The sequence below is a fragment of the Miscanthus floridulus genome, unplaced genomic scaffold (assembly GCF_019320115.1).
Source record: "Miscanthus floridulus cultivar M001 unplaced genomic scaffold, ASM1932011v1 os_2170_1_2, whole genome shotgun sequence".
NCBI classification, from domain to species: domain Eukaryota; kingdom Viridiplantae; phylum Streptophyta; class Magnoliopsida; order Poales; family Poaceae; genus Miscanthus; species Miscanthus floridulus.
The window spans coordinates 39,253-60,000 of record NW_027098136.1 but is presented as its reverse complement, the minus strand read 5'-3'; the positions used below and the strand labels follow the sequence as shown (position 1 = coordinate 60,000).

General features: G+C 42.4%; 2 protein-coding genes across 3 annotated transcripts; one reads left to right on the top strand and one right to left on the bottom strand.

Annotated features, from left to right (window-relative positions):
- Window positions 1-11: 11 nt before the first annotated feature.
- On the top strand, window positions 12-1,056 carry LOC136534675 (homeobox-leucine zipper protein ROC1-like). The gene is made up of 2 exons (XM_066527064.1): window positions 12-476; window positions 575-1,056. Exon 1 carries the CDS (start codon window positions 17-19, stop codon window positions 449-451), a length of 435 nt encoding a protein of 144 aa, XP_066383161.1. The 5' UTR covers window positions 12-16; the 3' UTR covers window positions 452-476; window positions 575-1,056.
- A 9,088-nt stretch (window positions 1,057-10,144) lies between these two features.
- On the bottom strand, window positions 10,145-19,903 carry LOC136534674 (polyadenylation and cleavage factor homolog 4-like). 2 transcript variants are annotated; one of them, XM_066527062.1, is made up of 7 exons: window positions 19,481-19,903; window positions 18,115-18,480; window positions 17,802-17,909; window positions 15,221-15,928; window positions 13,319-14,257; window positions 12,690-13,222; window positions 10,145-10,522 (listed from the first exon to the last, which is right to left on the bottom strand). In XM_066527062.1, the coding sequence occupies exons 1-6, from the start codon at window positions 19,724-19,726 to the stop codon at window positions 12,704-12,706; spliced, it is 2,886 nt and encodes a 961-aa protein (XP_066383159.1). In that variant the 5' UTR covers window positions 19,727-19,903; the 3' UTR covers window positions 10,145-10,522; window positions 12,690-12,703. The 2 variants fall into 2 exon arrangements, with proteins under 2 accessions (XP_066383159.1, XP_066383160.1); XM_066527063.1 differs by lacking the exon at window positions 18,115-18,480.
- Between the last annotated feature and the right edge of the window lie 845 nt (window positions 19,904-20,748).

The following is a 20,748-nucleotide window of genomic DNA, read 5'->3' as shown; positions in this document are numbered from 1 at the left end:
TTGTGGTGAACTATTCATGGTCATCATGTTTTCAGTGACAATTGGATCCATTATTGTCGTTGTTATCCAGAGTGCAAACTCGAACCAGAGCAACATGCTGATCCTCCAGGAGAGCTGCACCGACACATCGGGCTCGTATGTGGTGTACGCGCCGGTGGACGTGGTGGCAATGAACGTGGTGCTCAACGGCGGGGACCCAGACTACGTGGCCCTGCTGCCATCGGGCTTTGCTATCCTCCCCGACGGACCACCAGGCATGGCTCCCCATGGAGAGGGCGCTGCCTTGGAGGCTGGCGGCGGTTCCCTCTTGACGGTGGCGTTCCAGATCCTGGTGGACTCCGTGCCCACTGCGAAGCTCTCCCTGGGCTCTGTAGCGACTGTGAACAGCCTCATCGCCTGCACCGTGGAGCGCATCAAGGCTGCCGTCTGCGCGGAAGGCAACCCACAGTAGCCTTGCATCCATATATGATCTCGAGGTACATGTTCATGCCACTCGATCAGTCATATATAGCCATCCATATGCAGCATCCTTCCAGTCAAAAATAAACTTTGAACCGGTTTGAATGTTTTGTAGGAGGGGGGCAGCAAGGTTTTGGGGAAATGTTAGTGGGGAGTCAAGAACGCACCTCAGACTCTCCTTGCCATGTGGTGCTCATACTGCAAGCGAAAATTCAGTTCGTTAGGAAAAAGAAGGCGTCACCACTATGCAAGGGGGGATGGTTCGGGTATTGACTTCCCCGTCGATCGAGTCTACTACAGAAAGGATGCGGCGGAGAAGATGCTGTTTCTGGATCTCTTTCCATATTTTTAGGGTTTCCATTTGCTGCTGTGTACTTCGTCATGTTCGTGGTGTTGCTGTTGTTCAGGCTAAGGTGCCTGTGCCTGCTCGTAGCTAGAGAACAGAGATTTGTTGCCTCTTTCTTTCTTTTTTGAATTTGCAAAGATTTGTAGAATCTAGGATCAGTCATTTCATAACCAATGCTTGGCTAAAACGTGCCCGTTGTTGTTTGTAGCTTTTTGCTATTTAAAACGATGCAATTTCAATCTCTGAGTTTCTAGCTTCTTGTTTTCAGAGAATTTTCAAAACGAAAACAGCAGGGGTTTACATCCACTGGAGACCGGGGATACACATATCAACTTCATTTCTTGCATAGTACGTATATATCATCGTTGAGAACTAAGAAGAAAAGCAATTGTACACTTACGAGGAAACAACTAAACGACAGGATCAAACCGAGAGAAGAGAGAAAGCAACCAAATTAAACTACTGGTTTGAGTAGACATGAGAAACTAAATGCAATCATAGCTCTTACTAAATCTAACTTCCTGTTTGGATCCATAGAATGAAATCTCATTTCAGGGATCAGATTCTAGCAATTGGATTCCACATGTTACTTCACTGTACATTCATGTCATGAACCGGCGGTTAATAAAAACCTAGGAGGTTTTCACCGTCGATTCGGGACACAAACTAGCAGTGAAAAAAGATTTTCACCGTCGGCTTGGAACTAAAACCGATGATGAGAAGTGCCTAGCCGCACGAACTATCGAGTGGCATTGATTACACGTTCCACACACGTGTGCTTCTACGTTGTGGTGGACAGGGGGTCCAGGTACCTATGTGTCACCACACGAATACTGCTTGAGAGGAACGCACGGATCTGAGGTCCCACTAGCCGCTCTCTCTCTCTCTTCCCTCTTGTTACTTTTCACCTTGCTCCCTCCTTCTGATCTCTCCGACTCCTCCATTCCTCTTGCATGGGCATCTTCTTCCTTTAGCTCCCTCCCTCCCTTCTCTCCCCGTCTCTAACCTCAGGGCCGAAAGGATATTGATATCGCACGGAGGAGGGTGAATATGTCTTTCTAAGAATTAATATAAAATAAAACTTCATAGCTGATTAAATAGGGGGTCAGAACTTCTAATGCACGTCGGAACTTCCAATGCACATCGGAAGTTAGCGTCAGAACTTCCGACATTGTTAGTATGAAAGAAAATGAAAGTACGTCTAATGAGTTCTAGCTCAAACCAAACTTGGAGATATGAGATTGAGGATGTCCAATAGTAAGTCCACTAAGCACCTGCACTCACAAACACGCACAACCAAGTAGATCGAGATAAACACAAATATTGCAATTCAAAACATAAATGAGACAAGATTTGTTTCACCAAAGTTCGGGCATCCATGTGAGTCGTATGTCTTCGTTGAGGAAGCCGTGAGTGACCACTCTGGGGTGCACACTCTAGCAAGGTCTCTTTCAACTACTCTCCTCGATCCACTAACCTTGATCTCTTCCCTTACGGAGGCGAGATTGAGCTCTCACAAACTTGTCGTGGCACACCACAATCATGGTTGCTCACAGCGACTCATAGCTGTCTAGGAGTCAAGCTCCAAGAGTAATAAATGCCTCACGAATGATTGACGGAATCAACAAGTGCTTGAGGATTTGGATTGCTCTCTTATGCTCACAAACTCCCAATTTCTCACTCTCTCAACCCAACTCACAGGATCTCCCTTGAATTCTCACAAATAGGGAGTGGGGAGATCAAGAGAGGCTTTTGGTTCAAATACGGGCTTGGGGAGCCAGCAGCAAGCCCTCCAAATGAGGAGGGTTATAAATACCCCCCCCCCCCCCCCACACACACACACACAAACTAGCCATTTTGTCTATCAAATGTAGGAATTCCAACGAAAACCTTAGAACTTTTGACATTAGAACAATAATAGTTATTATAATGTTTCCTGCATCAGAACTTCTGACGTAGGTCGGAACTTCCGACACTCCAAAAAAACAGCACAGGACACTCTAAGAAAAATGGCATAACTTTTAGCTCTGAACTCCGATTTCAATAATCTTGGACTTTTCGGAAAGCTTATTCCGAGGGCTATCCACCCTAACAAATAACTAACCCCAATATAGACAAATGCAAGTATTGTTTCATGTGTTTCTCTCATGTTAGCACTCAAGGTTCGGTTAGTTTGAGCACTTGAGACTTATCAAACTATTCATGTTGCATCCCTCTTAACAGTATTACATACCTATACTCAAGACCAAAAAGGATATGTATATCCACCACTTGAGTCTTCAAGTCTTCACATTTGTCATATCTTCCTCTTCCATCTTCACAAGAGTTACAATAAGTTTGTCTTAATCTTTTGAACAATACCACCATGAGCATGTGACTTGAACCATTTCTATACATATGATTTCACTTAATGGCATCAAGTTACTTCCATTTATTGATTAAACAATGATTTGTTCCTCCTCATTTTATAACTTCCCATGGCTCTACTCGTGCAAGACTCGATGCAAGTACTCTCTCTCTTCTTCACACTAGCTAGGTCCTTAGGTAGCCAAGTCATTGCTTGCCCTTTACCCATGTTTAGTACCTCGAAGTTGTTCCTTTCTGTCTGTACCTTTCAAGTTATCTCAAGCCACACAATGATTTGAACCAACAAGTATACATTTGAAACTATTTCATTTGCATTGTTGTCTTCTACTTGAATATCTTTTCTGATATAAATACTGACACCAATCATGTTTTAATTTCTTCCTTTTCTTAAAATGGAATGACCTTGGTGAATTTCCTTCCTCCTTGGATATGAACACCATCAATGTGATCGAGTAACCAAGTCATTGCCCTTTAATGGATATGAAGTCTCATATCATCATTCTTGATATAGCAAGCTTTCCATACTAGACCCATCCATATGCAATCACTTATATCTTACATGTAATTTGCAAAATATGATTGCTTCTTCTTCATTAGAGCAATACCCTGAGTTTGATATGATCATTTCTAATGAAACCTATTTACAAACTCGTCAAACTCATTAGTCCATCAAGCGTGGTGGCGTCCGCGGGTGAAGAGGTAGCCTAGCGATGCTATGGCCTCAGCATGATGGTAACGGGTAGTCTATGAATCTTGGCGGTGTGGCCCTAGTAAAACGTCTTTGTTTGGTTTTGGTAATTAAGTGATAATATAGGTGGACTAATATGTGTTTATGTGAGATACATAGGAAATTAGTCCACAGGTACAAATGTGATGAAGGAGCTTATCGCATATGTGACATGACATGGAGTCATGTGGCTAAATGGAGAAGATCACGACAAGGCTTAGCGTCGATGGACCGGTTGCAAGTGTGACGGGCAAGTCAAAGGCTTTGGAGCGATGCACCGCATGTGGCGGAGAAGCTTGAGCAAAGACTTGGTGTCGATGGACAAGGTGAAAGCTCTAGTTTGGTTTTTGGTGAATTGATGGAACCCTAAGTGCTAACCTAGTTTATCAAAGTGATCATGAGATAGGTAGCACATTCCAAGTAGTGAAGCAAATGAAGATCATGACATGATGATGGTGATGCCATGGTGATGATCAAGTGCTTGGACTTGAAAAGAAGAAAGAGAAAAACAAAAGGCTCAAGGCAAAGGTATAAGTGGTAGGAGCCATTTCGTTTTGGTGATCAAGACACTTAGCGAGTGTGATCGCATTTAGGTTCGATAGCCGTACCATTAAGAGGGGTGAAACTCGTATAGAAATACGGTTATCAAAGTGCCACTAGATGCTCTAACTCATTGCATATGCATTTAGGATCTAGTGGAGTACTAACACCCTTGAAAATGTTTGTAAAAATATGCTAACACACATGCACATATATGATACACATTGTGTTTAGCACTTGGGAGCAAGGGTTTGAAACTTCACCAGCGCCCTATACAGAAAAGATAGGGTTTCACAGTGCACCGGACGCTGGTCACATGGTGACAGGACTCTAGGGAGCAGCGTCTGGTCAATTATAAAAGAAGGTGGTACTCTTGGCCTGAGATCGGACGCAGGCGACCGGACTCTGGCTGAACATTGTTCAGCATCTGGTCCCACTGACGTGGCGGCATAGAGAAGAGGAGAAGGATTGGACGCTGATGCTGCGTCTGATCGTGATCGACTGGATACGTCCAGTCGTAGTTGAGCAGCTCTGGGAGCTCTCTAGACTCGACCGGACGCTGCCCCGCCTGCGTCCGGTCGTGGTTGAACTGACGCGTCCGATCATCATTTGGCTCTCTTGGGACCTCTCTGGAAACGACCGGACTCGGTAGAGGTGCGTCCGGTCTTGGCATTGTGCTACGTCCGGTCGTGACTTAACCATTAAGATCGGGCACTCAGCATTTGAAGGGATGACATGGCAGTCATCCGTTGATCGGACACTGGTAGGGTGCGTCCGGTCGTTCTGACCGGTGCGTCCGGTCACCTCAATTTTTAGTGAACAGAGGAGCCAACAGATCTATTCATGGGGGCTCTCTATTTAAGCCCCATGGCCGGCTCAAACTCACTCTCTTGGCCATTTACATTGACATAGCAACCTTGTGAGCTTAGTCAAAGCCCTCCCACTCATCTCCATCATTGATTCATCATCTTTGTGAGATTGAGAGTGAATCTAAGTGTATTACTTGAGTGTTTGCATCTAGAGGCACTTGGTGTTTGTGTTTCGCTGCGGGATTCGCTTGTTACTCTTTGTGGTTGCCGCCACCTAGACGACTTGGAGCAGCGAGGATCATCGAGCGGAGGTTGGTGATTGTCTCCGGCTCCGATCGTGGTGATTGTGATGGGTTCTTGACCTTTCCCCGGTGGAGAGCCAAAAGGTACTCTAGTAAATTGCTCGTGGCTTGTGTGATCCTCATCTTGTGTTGCTTGTGAGGCACCCTATTGAAGGTTTGGTGTGTGATGCCAATTAGCGCGTGAACCTCCAAGTGAGTGAATCGCCACAATGAGAACTAGCTTGCCGGCAAGCAAGTGAACCTCGGTAAAAAATCATTGTGTCTTCATTTGATTCCGAGGTGATTGGTATTCACTCTTGTGATTGATTGGTTCATTCCTTGACTCGACGGTATAACCATCTTGCTCTCTCTTTTTACATTACCGCAAACTAGTTGTCAAGCTCTTTAGTGTAACTAGTCATGAGAGCTTGTTAGTTTGGTTAGTGTGGCTCTTTAGTTAGTCTTTGAGAGCACACTAACTTAGTGTAGTGACATAGCCATTGTGTGGATAGAGACTATATAAACTAGAATTGTGGTAGGTGGCTTGTTTTTTTTGTAGGCTAGCGCAACACTCGCTTAGCCTTATATTTGTCTAACCGGTTTGCTAAGTGTTGTTGTAGAAATTTTTAATAGGCTATTCACCCCCCCTCTAGCCATTAGGACCTTTCACAAGGGCAATGGTGAAGAGCAAGCAAGGTTGCAATCAATGAACCAATAAGGTCATGTGATGATATGAAATGGATCATATCATTTCTTGATGGAGGTTGGTGCTTGTGTGGCATCAACATTGGAGGAGATGAAATGAAATGTGCAAGGCAAAGGTATGACTTGTAGGGCATTTTATTTCATCGGTCAAAGGTTGTGTTGAGAAGTGTTTGACCGGGTTTAGGATAGATAACCGTAATATAAAGAGAAGAAATCTTTTAGTTATAATGGTTATCTAGTGCCACTAAGTGTGAGTTTCATTTGCATATGCATTACGCTTAGTGACATGGTGAGGTGCATGAGAAAGCCCTAGAAAAATCTTTGTGTAAAGCTAACTAAGATGCTAAACTTGTTTTAGCCTATTGGGAAAAGTTAGCTCTTGAAAGAGGGCTTGTGGGTAGCTGCTTCTAGAATTTCTTGTTCAGTCCTCCCAAATTGTCAAGTAGGGGTGCTCTGCTGTTTGGCGTAGTTTAACTGGAATTATCTTTAGGCTGAACTAAAATTTCCAATGCGGGGTCTCTTGACCGTTGGATGAAAGAGCCGTTGGGGCATTTGGCTGCTCCTGCACTAAAATTTCCATTGCGGGATGGTTGTCTGAAAGAGCCGTTGGGGAGTTTGGCTAATCCCGCACTGGAATTTCTAGGTTGCGTTGACAAGAAATTCTAGTGTAGGTAATGCTTGCTGAGGGACCCTATGTGTGAGGGGATAAGGCTGTGGCTCCCCTCCTTCTTCCTCACCCTCCATTCCCCACTGTTGCAATTGGAAGTTAGGGTTCATCCCCTCTCTCTCCCTCCCATGCTTTGTGCAAAATCATAGTGGTGATTGAGTGTCGTTTGTGGGTGTGGATGAGAGATTGAATATCCACCTCCTCCCCTTCCTCTCCCTCTCAAGCTTGATGCTAATTTGAGTGAGGGATTGAGAGTCTAGTGTGTGCATTTGAGAGTTGCATTTGGTGGCACTAGCAAATCTTTGTGATTGGGGGATTTCTTGTTACTCTTGGTGACTGTCATCACCTAGACGGCTTGGAGGTTGTGATCTCTGTCAATGCACGCTTGGTGATTGTGCATGGCTCCGGAGCAAGGATTTGTGAGGGGTATTGTGCTCGCCCCGAAGGAGACACGAAGAGCAACTCTAGTTGAGCGAGGCGTGAAGAGCGTCAAGTGGTCTGGCCAAGTCGAGTGCTAGAGCTCGTGGTGAGCACTCTGCGTGCGAGTGTGACTTGAGGGATACCACTAACAAGAGGACCGGCGGCAACCTTGAGCTTGTCTCAATGGGGAGTAGGTGGTTGGCAAGCCACCGAACCTCAGGATAAAATTCTCCGTGTCAACTTGTTTATCTCGTTGGTTTGTTTACTCCCAACACAAGCTTATATTACTTATTCATATATTGTTCTTGTGTTGTTGCTTTTGTGCAGCTAGCTTTCTTGTGTAGCAAAATTATAGCTCTCTTGACTAATTAGTTGGCTTGAGTAGCCTTGCTAGTTACATTGCTTAGTTTGTGTAGCTAAGTAATTGTTGAGCTCTCTAGTTTGGCTTGTGTAGCCTTGCTATTGAGAACTATTAGTCGGCTTAGGCTTTGCTCACTAGTATGAGTAGGAGATCCCCGGTTGCTTGAGTACTAATTGCATAGGTTTGTGTGACCTTGTAAGTTAGAATTATTTAGGTGAGCTCTACCTATCCCGGCACCTTAGTTGCTCATATTAGGATCTTTGTAAGGTGCTTGAAAATATAGATAGGAGGGTGTAGTGTTAGCTAGATCGTTTGTTTTAATTTCGTATTTATTTCGGTTAGCCAGCACAAATAAATTTTAAAAAAGACTATTTATCTCTCTCTAGTCCGCCACCTCGACCTGTCACCTGGCCTGGGGTGCATCCTAGCGTGGAGGCATAGCAGCGTTACGGCCCCCAATGCCACCCTCGATAGCGGTGGCCAATGGATCTTGGTGCAACGTCCCCCGATGCTTGGCACAGTCCCGGTGAGGAGGCAGCATGGCAGCACTACAGCCCCTGACACAACGCTTAGCGCGGTGGTGGCAGTGGACTATAGATCTCGTGTAATAATGTTCCTTCTAGGCGCAACGAGGGTCTCTGCACGGAGGTGGCGGCCCCCATTGTGTCTTCCCCGGATCTCAGTGAGGTTGCGGTGGCGCCCTAGAACATGCTACGGTGGCGTCTCTCAGTGCGGTAGTTGCTCTCATGGTGCTAGCACGGCCTCCCTGACGCTAGTTTTAGGTTTTCACAACAAGCGTTGGTGCCTCATGCTTGTTGCTCCACGTGTAGGAATGACAATGAAGATGCATGTTTTTAGCTCCAAATCTGCAGTAGTTTGAAGAAACAGTCACATACATCTGTGTTGTTGATCATGTGGTTCTAACCTCATGATTTTAGTGAATATTTGACAATGCATATAAAGGGCTAACAAGATTGGTAAAGTATTTCGGTTATTACTCTTTGTGAAAGTGCAAATGAAGAAAAGGAGACCACCCTAATAAGGAACCTCCTTAAGGTTGGCCCGATTCTCACAACAGATGGTCGATGAATCGAAGATAACTTACTGCGAACAGTGGGATAACTAGCTTTATACCTGACAAAGGTTGGATGCGACCAAACGACGGAAACAGAGGCACTAGATCCTTGAGTACTTTGACTCGATCTTCGAACGGTCGTAGAACCATAATCCAAAACTAATCCACACAAAGACCTAATGAGTTTAGAGCACGAACTAGGGATCCCAGAGGGATCTCTTCACATGTCCAAGAAAAACAAGGAAGAACAAAGGTTTTAGTAAGACACTTGACAGCTCGACTACAATATCATGTGGTTTATCAAATCATCAAAAAGTTCAGGAAGATAATTTTAGGTAGTATAACATTCTCAAATATGTCAAAGTTAAACTCAGATAGGAACACATTCACCTTCTCTTGCATCTTCGTGTAAGTGGCCCATGATTACGATCACTTGTGTTAGAAGGTGAATGATCTTCATGCGATGAAACATACTTTGAAGCAAAAAAAAATTTACTTTGTTACTGTTATAATCTTGTTTTCTACCCCTCCATTTTAAATTACAAGATGTTTTAGTTTCTTCATATATACTGCTTTTATTATGTATATGTACACATTGTTTCAAATTACAAAATGTTTTGACTTCTTCAGATAGATTGCTTTTATTACATATCTAGACATTTCTTTTCGCATGTATCTAGTCAGTATATTTCTAATGTGTAAAAAAGTTTTGTATTAAAAAAGCTAAAACATCTCATAATTTACGGTAGAACGGAAAGAGTAATTAATTGCCAAGTCTTATAATTTCTGGATCAAACTGCACCTGGTACAATTTCTGAACCAAACAGAACCTTTTTCATATATTATAAAGATGATCGCGACAATGAATGAAGACCCTAGTCATGTGGCCATATGACATCAGAAATGCATGTCCGACCGCACGAGCTTATCTAAAACAATCACAAAAATGAAGATAAGAACTGTGACGAATCCAGTCAAATTCACACGGCAATATGGGGCAGGAAAAATAAATAAATTTGGATAAAAACAACATCCCAAAAATTGTTTCATTAATAGTTTGCCAGAGCATATACCATCCAGAATATGAAGTTTGGTAAGATATTCTCATCCACATTTCGGAGTACAAACATATCAGCAAGATGGAACTATACAAGCGACCAAGAATAATTGTCACAAACAATGCTCTCAACTTACAAAGGAAAATACTTAAAAGTTTGGCAATAAGGTACAATGACAGCATCTAGTGCCTTAAAATACTTCAGGAAAGCCACAGATTGAGGCCAGCACTCTTGGTCATCTGGCGTGATCCCTTCCAAAGCTATCAGCCAACTAGTAGAGAACTGGTATGTATCCTGCACAAGATATTAACGAGGAAGAAAGACCGGACTATTGAAATATATTGTTTCCCATGTCCAGTGAAACCATGGTTACATATACCGCTGTCAACTGTGTTGCAGAAACCCTAAACATGAAGCTTCCATATAGATCACACTACGGTTGTAATGAAAAAGCAGCACTGTGCGACTATGGACAAAATGACAGGGCACAAGCACAATATGACAATAGTGACTGTAGGGCCAATTACTAATGCTATCACTGAATTACAGAAAAAAATCACAGCTATACACTATTGTCACATTAACATTCTATGCACTGGCTGTTAGGGAGCCACATAGAAAAGAAGCTAACCATACCAAAATCTGAGTCTCTGGTAGTTTACAGGTCATGTCTACAGCCGCAATGGAAAAAAGCTATCAAGTCATCCCTGCAACAAAGATAAAAATAGTTAGCAATCATCAATCAACATAGCAACATCTTTCAACGAGGCACTTCTAAGGGAATTTATTAACCATTTGATCATGGCAAGTTTAAGTTTGAGTGATTTGTTGCCACGAGGCTAATAAACAAGATGCTTACTTATCTTCCTCGTGGCTTTATTAACAATTAATTAGGGACAAAAATTGATTAGAGTTGAACCCATCAAACGTGACTGATATGAACACAAATATTATGCATTCAAAATAATCACCACCATGGCAAAAGGAGTAAACCAATGAACCCATCTCATTGGATCATAGAACATTCAGGAAAACTCAGCAGGCTTTTTAAACACACTTTGTTTCCAGAGAAGAAAAGGGTTTGTTGCAACTATTAACTTTGTCCCCTAAAAGAATGTCATTCTGGCTATGCACCTCTTTAAGGAATGGAGGTAGTAGATGATACAACAGCGTGTAACTAAATTACATGGCACAATGCAATGGCACATAGGCCAAGTATATCTTAATTTTACCACCTTCCAACTTATAACCAGTCATTGAGGATTTCATAATCCAAAGGAAAAAAAAATTATAGGACAAAAAAGGCAATAAACATATGATTGTTCAGTCGAATACTTCAAGTAATTTCATGCCAAATCCATTTGAAATTTGAACAGAAAAAAAAACAGTAAATATCCTCACAGGAATCGTGATGTCATCAGCAAGAGGTCACCAAACTTGTGTGTTTGTATGTGCCTATGCGACTTACTAATTGCATGAACACTGACCAAATGATTAAAAACATACAATGCTTGCAAACATGCTAAAAGCTAGCACAAAAAACAAAACAAAAATCCTCGCAAAAAAAAAGAAAAGGCCCTGTGCACCAAGGTATCGTCGTCAGGAAATGGCAAAAATGAGACAAACAATATTAGTTCCACTAAATGTATGAATCTTTGATTGGCAGACATAATAGCTTCGCAGATTAGCAATATGCCATGATGGGCAAAAATAGTGAACTACAAATGAAAAGGAACTACAATAGTCCTGAACTCCTGATTATCGCCACTTTTGCAAATTAGACCAAAGCCTGCTTAAGGAAATCTATCCTAGATACCAAAATAGCTGCACAGATTAGCGATGCCATGACGGGCAAAAATAGTGAAGTATACGAATGAAAATGAACTACAATAGCCCTGAACTCCTGATTATCACCACTTTTTTACAAATTAGACCAAAGCCTTAAGGAAAATTATTCTAGGTACCAAAAGGTGAGAGATTAAAAGTATAGTCACGCTACGAAATTATGACTTTCATAAATCATCATCAGAAGATCACACTAAATGATACATGCAGAACTGTGGATTTGCATGATTACAATTGTCATTAGCATAAAATTACACTAGTTAGCATGATTACCTTTCATTAGCAAAGTTACACTGATTAAAAAATCATACTACTTGACCGAGCATGTGTGTTCACATTTCCGTTTTAAAACCTACAGAATCTTCAGAGGGTAAATGACTATTCAAGGGAGCAACTCAAGGTCCTCTTATTATATATGCCAGTATAATTGGGCATTCTGAAAATCCATATGATGGATCTGCAAAATGGTTCAGCACAACTAAAAACCAAACAAAAAAGAATGGGTCCCAAATGTAAGACAGGAGTATATTCATCTAATAGAGAACACTGACAGTAAACAATAAAGAGTAAAATGCATCATGGGTTCTTAAACTTTTCCTGCATTCCCATCTAGGTACATAAACTTTCAAAGTGGTCATCTAGGTCCTTCCAACTTTTCAAGTGGTTCATTCTAAGTTCGCTCTAGGTCCAATCATGGACCTGAATTCACACTTCGAATGAACCACCTGAAGTTGAAGGACTCAGATGATCATTTTGAGAGTTCATGGACTCAATGAAAATACAGAAAAAGTTAAGGGACCCACGGTGCATTTCAGTCATAAATATGAACAATAACATTGCATATCACATCAAGCATTTTTATTTAGTCAGATAACATATATATAATCATAACATGTTGCATACAGCTAAATACTAGCCAGGAGACAATATCTCCTAATTATAGTGAGGTAACTCAGCAAAAACCTTACTATGTCTACCTTAAGGTTCATACATGTTTGTTATAGCACAAGGAAATGAATAGATACTCACCACCTATGCCCACCCTAAGAAGTATTGCTGGGCCCAGATCGACATTTAGCATGGACAATACGTCCCAACTGTGACCTTTCCAGACCATCAATATTACCATCTGGCGCATTCATGTAGACTGCACCTCTGTACATCCACTCATCAGTCTCATCACTGTAGAAATCTTCAAATGGCTCTTGACATAATGCACAGGCTGTTTGCTCCTCATCCGCAGGAACAGCAATTTCTTTCTCTTCCTTTCTGTCTGGGACTGAGTCTGAGGGCACAAAAGCAGGAACTCCATCGTTTCCTACTGTTTCTGCTGCTCTTAACCATTCCCCCGTGGTGACAAAATATTTACGTGAAGATTGCTTACGGTTCTTTGAATTTCTATTTTTTGTAACATGCCAGTCCATGTGAGCACGATGCTCCTCTTGGCATTTAAATCGAAGGCCACATGTTTTACACTGCCTTGAAAGATCCTGATACAAAGCATTGATAACAGACTCATTCCGTAACTTGAGGTCTACATTGAAGTCAACTCCAACAGAATCCTATAATAAAATAATCACAATTTTCCCTTCAATTAACAGCACTAATATGAACAGAATAATACTATATAATAACAACGCACGAAACATGAGAAATACCTGAGATTGGCTAGGTGGTTCCAGTGAAATTACACCATGACGCATAAGGTTACTCAACAGTCCAGAGACAAATGGTTGAGGGCCACCGACTTGTGATGATGAGGAACCCATCTGCAGTGGGACAGGTCGTGGTCCAGGCGGTAATGGTGGCATAGGAAACCCAGGTGCAGATGGCACACCGTAGGGTGGCACAGCAGGTGGTACAGAAAAAGTTGGCAGAACGGAAACAGGTGTCATGGTTGCAGTACCTCCTTGTCCTTGGAATGGAGATACAGAGGCAAAGCTTCTAAAAGTCTCCTGATGGTGAGGATGGGAATGGGGATGGGGATGTAACTGTGTGGGGCGATGAGGATGAGCTTGGTTTCCCAAAATTCTACCTTGATTTTGTTGGCTTGATGGCAACAAATCTTGGTGCTGATAAGGTGGTTGAGCTAAGTTACCGGTACCCATTTTCCGATCCAAGGAATCATACTGATGCCAAGGAACAAATACTGATGAACTAGCTCCTTGGCTAACAAAACAACTAATTTCTAAGCTATCCGATGCACTTCTAACATGTTTCGTATCAGGTGGAATTAGCGGTAAAGTTTGTGATTGGGTATGATGAAGAGGAAGCCATTCTGTCGGAGCAGGAGCAGGTGATAACCTGTGCTTCTCCACCAAGGGTATATCTACATTCAAACCATTGTATGTGCCACTAATGTCCAACCTCTTGACGGGCATTTCACCATTGGCAGGCTGTGGTATTCTATCAAGTACTGAGGGATGTTGAGGTGCCTGTATTTGCAATGGCAGACCAGTAGGCTTCTGCCAAGGTGGAGCTGACATGGTATCAATATTCCCATGATTTAGGGTATGTTCAGAATTCTGGTACTCCAAAAGAGCTCCATTCTGAACACCAAAATTTCTTGGATATCTCCTTGTGGAAATGTCAACATGCTGCAGGAGGAAAAAAAAAAGGTGTTCCTGTGTCAATAGGTGTTCATATATTCAAACAGACAACAGTACCAGGTTGACAAGTCTGCATATGAATCCTATTTGGTGCATGGACAAAAATGTTCAAAGGGTCTCAGTTAAAAATAAGACAAGAAAACAGTTAAATAATGTATACAGTGCCTAAAAACTGCTGAAGGCTAATGGGAAATAATGCACAAGTCCTACTCATGATACATGCTTTAAAATCTATGAGTAACCGAAGGCATAGATTATTTTACATCAAATTGTGAAATAAAAAGGAATAAACTGCTGAAAAACTAAACTTAAAGTTCCTTCCCTAACAGCATACAAATGTGATACCACAAAATGTAGTTTCTCTAAATATATTTGCAGAACTTTTACCTAACTACTATTTTGTCCTCAGTCAACCAAGGATTGTCAAAGGATACATGTCATTTGAAATTTGGCAACAATATCTCTAGATCAGCCAGCTGAAGCCTATATTAGTACATCTGATGTTACTTGGAGTACTTGCATAGCACATTTTTATCTTCTTTCTAAAGGGCACTAGGCTCTAGGCAGGCAGCAGAGTACTGCATCATCTGCACAGGCTAACTTGCATACACAAGGTCATGATCTTGTTGGCCCTACACAAGCTACTACTTCCACAACTCTAGTGGCAGATCTGGCCCAACTAGCTCATCATGGGCGTCTAGGGCCACCTAGCCAGCCCAATTGAACTAGACAACGCATGGCTAGTTGGCAACCAGCCCTTTGGAACAATGTTTTTTACAAATATATCAGAATAGAAAGCAGCAATCAAATTGTGTACTGGAGACAATAATTCTTTTAAAGAAAAAGGAGAAAAATTATTTCATAGAACTGCAGGAGGTGATAATAGGCACGCAAAGCGTTATGCTAATGCTATGATTCACTATTATTTAAAGAGAGATCAGACAAACATACACTTGCAGTTGTAATTCTATCTTCAAGATTAAATGGTGAACCATCAACCGATGATCTAGTAGCTTGGCTTGGGAAATTATGCCTCCCAACATCAGATTCCAGTAGCCCTGCATTTGCCCTAGGAAATCCATCTCTCACAGTTCCAGGAGGAAAAGATGGCAAGCTGCTTCTGACTCGATCAGTCAAAGTTGGACTCATATCCTCCCACGAATACTCTTCTTCCTCTGAAGTTAACCAATTTCGTGCACTAGATCTGCTAGCCATACCATTTGGATCCAGGCACTGCACTTTAGGAAGTCGTTCATCAACATCTCGGCCTTGACAATTCCCATATGCATCAATAAGTTCCCTTGCACTTTGCTTCCTGTACTCTTCATCAAGCATACTCATTGTCGGCCGCTGTGCACCATCGTCCAAAGCCCATCTTAACATGCCATTTCGATCAGGCAATTTTCTGGGATCAGGTCCCAATACAGAATGAGATGGTGGTAGCCTCTCTAGCGCTCTCTTGGGGGACACATTCATAGGAAACACATCAAGAGGTGGTGATCTGGACAGGTTTTTCCTTGAATTGACTAATGGCCCATCTAGATTCACATCAGATGAATGTGTGCTCAAGAGATGTGGTGATGTTGCCCTTATTGTTCCAGCAAGTGGTCGAATCATCTCTTGTTGATCAGGATTATCAGCATACTGTAAAGAAGATTTCTGCCCATATGATTACAACACAGATTATGAGCATCACAAAGTAAAACAGAGGCAGAAATAGCATTTGACAACTTGGATTGAAAGAAAAAGAAAAGCAGATGAGCCATTATGGATGTTGAAGTACTACCTCCATCCCAAAAATGTAATGTCGTTATATTTCTATCCTACATAAAATCAACTTCTCTAATTTTGACCAAGTGTATAGAAAAATATATTAATATCTTCAATGCTAAGAACTATCAAGACATATTTCATGGTGTATTTAATGAAACTAATTTGATGTTCTACATGTCGGTGCATTTTTCTAGAACATGGTCAAAGCTAAAGACATTTGGAATGCAAGGAGTAGACTTGACTACTTTGGTTTTCACTTGAGGTGAAATAAAGCATCTAACATTTTCTCAACGACAACAACAACAACAAAGCCTTTAAGTCCCAAACAAGTTGAGGTAGGCTAGAGTTGAAACCCAACAGAAGCAATCAAGGTTTAGGCACGTGAATAGCTGTTTTCCAAGCACTCCTATCTAAGGCTAAGTCTTTGGGTATATTTCATCCTTTCAAGTCTCCTTTTATTGCCTCTACCCAAGTCAACTTCGGTCTTCCTCTGCCTCTCTTCACGTTACTATCCTGGCTTAGGATTCCACTACGCACCGGTGCTTCTGGAGGTCTCCATTGGACATGTCCAAACCATCTCAGCCGATGTTGGACAAGCTTTTCTTCAATTAGTGCTACCCCTAATCTATCACGTATATCATCGTTCCGAACTCGATCCCTTCTTGTATGACCGCAAATCCAAAGCAACATACGCATTTCCGCGACACTTATCTGTTGAACATGTCGTCTTTTCGTAGGCCAACATTCTGCACCATACAACATAGCAGGTCTAATCGTCGTCTTATAAAACTTGCCTTTTAGCTTCTGTGGTACCCTTTTGTCACATAGGACACCAGATGCTTGGCGTCACTTCATCCACCCTACTTTGATTCTGTAGCATTGATCCTAAATATCGAAAGTTATCCTTCCTAGGCACTACTTGACCTTCCAAACTAATATCTTCCTCCTCCCGAGTAGTAGTGCCGAAGTCACATCTCATATACTCAGTTTTAGTTCTACTGAGTCTAAAACCTTTGGACTCCAAAGTCTCCCACCATAACTCCAGTTTCTGATTCACTCCTGTCCGGCTTTCATCAACTAGCACTACATCGTCCGCGAAAAGCATACACCAAGGGATGTCCCCTTGTATGTCCCTTGTGACCTCATCCATCACTAAGGCAAACATATAAGGGCTCAAAGCTGACCCTTGATGTAGTCATATCCTAATCAGGAAGTCATCCGTGTCTCCATCACTTGTTCGAACACTAGTCACAACATTGTTGTACATGTCCTTAATGAGCCCGACGTACTTCGTTGGGACTTTATGTTTGTCCAAAGCCCACCACATAACATTCCTTGGTATTTTATCATAAGCCTTCTCCAAGTCAATAAAAACCATGTATAGGTCCTTCTTCTTCTCCCTATATCGCTCCATAACTTGTCTTAAGTGACACAAAAAGTCAAACAAGTTCGACTGTTTGTTATCAAGAAATACTAAATCAGGTACAGGGTTGTAGGAACTCTTGGAAGGAATCGAGTCGTAGGAACTTTTGGAAGGAACCATCAGTAACCACAATCTTAAATAAATAGAGCATTCGCCCCAAAAAAATCAAGACAAAAAAGTTTTTTCCCTTTCTCGGCCAATAAGGAGAGCAAAAGAAACAAAAGACAGTTTTTTACATGCAAGCATTACAACAATGATGTCTGAAAGACAGGCTTGGAATTGGAGACTGGATGCAAAAATGAGAAGGAGCAACGAGGGAAGAGGCAATCTAAATACCTGAAACATTGAAGGCCGTCCTCGCAAACTATTCGATGTTAATCCATTTATCCGATCCTCCTGCACATCAGTCGTTTGCATAGTGTCCCGAGCTGCTGACTGGTGCGCCTGATTTTTAAGGAAATAAAGTGGACAAACATCATCAATAAGTTTAAAGTTAACTTAAATCGCATAGACTGTTACAGAACACAACAGGTTATGCAACAATATGACACACTATTGACAGTCATTAGACTACAATTATCATGCTTGAACCACAACAAATACACCGGTAATTCTAGTATCTATACTTGATGCTGACAAAAAGTCTTACCACATTGGCCTGCTTGAACTTATGTTGTGCTTCCAGGTATTTAGGATTTACATGTATGCCATGAGATGGCCTAGGAGATAACGACTCTGTTTGATGCAGATTTGTCGATGTGGTGGGACGGTTATTCTCCGAGGGAGAAAATTGAAGGTCATCCTCAATGCTGCGAAGCACAGAAGAAGGAAACACTGGCCACCAGGTACGAAAAAGGCGCCTCATTGAAGTATACTGGTTTGGATGAACTCTGTAGTATGCATCAACAAATACACTGTGCAACCTAGTTGCAAAATGCTCTACATATTCCCCACCTATGTTCTTCACAATACTATCTAACAGATACAAAGATGGTAATATCTGATCCGGTGGCACCTGCAAGAATATCGCAGAATAACAATCATCACGCAAAAGAACTTTGAAAGTCGTAATTAATTAAAAATCATGTATATGAGAAAGAAAAAACTGATTGAACAGTCTCAAACAACCAACAGATTCTGAAAGGAAAACTGCAAACCACACTGATAGCTTAATCCTTGCTCTTATGATTAGTTCCCATATTGTTTCCATTTAAAATTGTAGACTTTTATCTTCAAGAAAGCAGCCAGAAAATTACAAGATATTTCTAAACAAAACCAAATCTACCACAGAAGACAGAACAAATAAACAGGTAACTGACTCAGTTCACAAGTATCCTAATAACCAATAATAAACCCGAAGTTGTGAACTCTTTTCATTGTAAGTCAAAATAAGAACCAGTGTAACACATTACGCATTTATCTATAACATCGTTTAAAGTTTATCTCAATTTGACAGAAGAACTCTCAAACTTTCCATCCCAAAAAGAAGTTCATCAATCATAGCGACCAATTTTTTTCCAATGCAGTGCCCATACACTCTTAAGCTATAACTGCTTACTCTGTTGCTACATATTCCATGCGTGTATGTCAGTGCCCTAACAAAAAAAAACTAAAATGGTAAACACCAATTAATCTACAAAATATTCCACAAAAATTCTAAACCCCAGGAACTAAATATGCAACCAGAACTCCAAACAGCAATCAGAGCAAACATACTGAATTGTATGTACATAGCTTCCTACAAAAGGAATAATCTTGTACAGACTGAAGCAATTGTAAAACCTATATATAGGAACCAAAAGTTTTCCGTGTTACCGCCGATTTCATGGGATTTCTCACATTTCACAACAAGCACACCAATACACAAACCCTAGTGACTACAAGGCACAAGCGCCCAGAGTAATCAACGCTCCAAGACCAAGCTTCCTTATGCCCCAAAAATCATAACGCGGGCCACCTTAATACGAAAACAAGAGTAACACGCCTGGGAGGAGAGCAAAGAGCAGCAGAACGACCTCGGCGACGCGGGCGCAGACGGCATCGGCGATCCCCCTGGCGGCGAGCGCGGCGTGCTGGCCCGCGATGATGGTGAGCTCGGTGATGACCGGCTTGCAGTTGAAGGTGAGCTCGCGGAGCGCCTCCGCGTACACGCGCACGACCGCGGCGGCGCCCGGCTCGCCGCCGCCCGCTTCCTCGCGCAGCCGCGAGCGGAACCGCTCCACAACGTGGCCCCCCGCGGGGGACGCCGCGGCCCCCGCCATCGGGAGGGGCAGGGGTGGGGAGGAGGATCTAGGGTTTCGGCGAGGTGCCTAGGGTTTGGGGGTGCCGCGACGGCGAGAGGGAGGCGGAGGCATGTGGGAGCGGAGCGAACTGGCGGAAAGGGAAGAGAGCAGGAGACGGGTCGGCGATTTGTTCGTAATCGTAACGGCGAGGATCTCGTTTCCTTTTTCGCCTGAGTATTCCCAATTTTTTATATAGTTCCAAAAAATTATTATTGCCATCGGAGCAAACCGTAGCATTTCGTTTGTATTTAGTAATAATTGTCTAATTGTTGACTAATTAGACTCAAAACGTTCATCTCGCAAAGTACAACCAAACTGTGTAATTAGTTTTTTATTTCATCAACATTTAGTACTTCATACATGTACCGCAAGTTTGATGTGACGAGAAATCTTCTTTTTGCATAGTGGCAAAGTTTGGATTTTGGAGTAACTAAATACCCCCTTAATTCTCGTGGTAATAACAATAGAGGTATGCTTCTGAGATGGGCCGTCTCATCAAAATCCAATATTCCTGATTCAATGACATGTAACACTGATGTGTCCTTTTTTTTAACTGGGGTACAAACGGCATGTTCGCTGGTTGGTTTCTGGGCTGGTTTGGACTGGCTGGTACTGATTTATTGTGAGAGAAAAACGCTATTGGCTGGCTGGTTTGGGCTGGCGGAAACCAACAAGCGAACAGGCTGAAAGTGAGTATGCTATACATACGTGCAACATTGGCCACTTAAATAAATAAATATGTATGTGCACATTTCTATCCTATTAGCATCTCTAAGCCAGTCTCACTAGAAGTTTTATGAGAGTTTCATTTGCATTTAGTAGCCGGAAACGCTACTGTACGGGCGTCCGTCCCGTCCGGACGAACCCCGCACTGCTCAACCGACCGCGCGCCCGCCTCGCCTTGCCTTATCCGCTCGTCCGTGACCCACGCGCACCGGTCTCTCGGTCTCCTCGCCGCTCCTCCACTCTCTCGCTGCTGCATCACGCGCCATCGCCCCTTC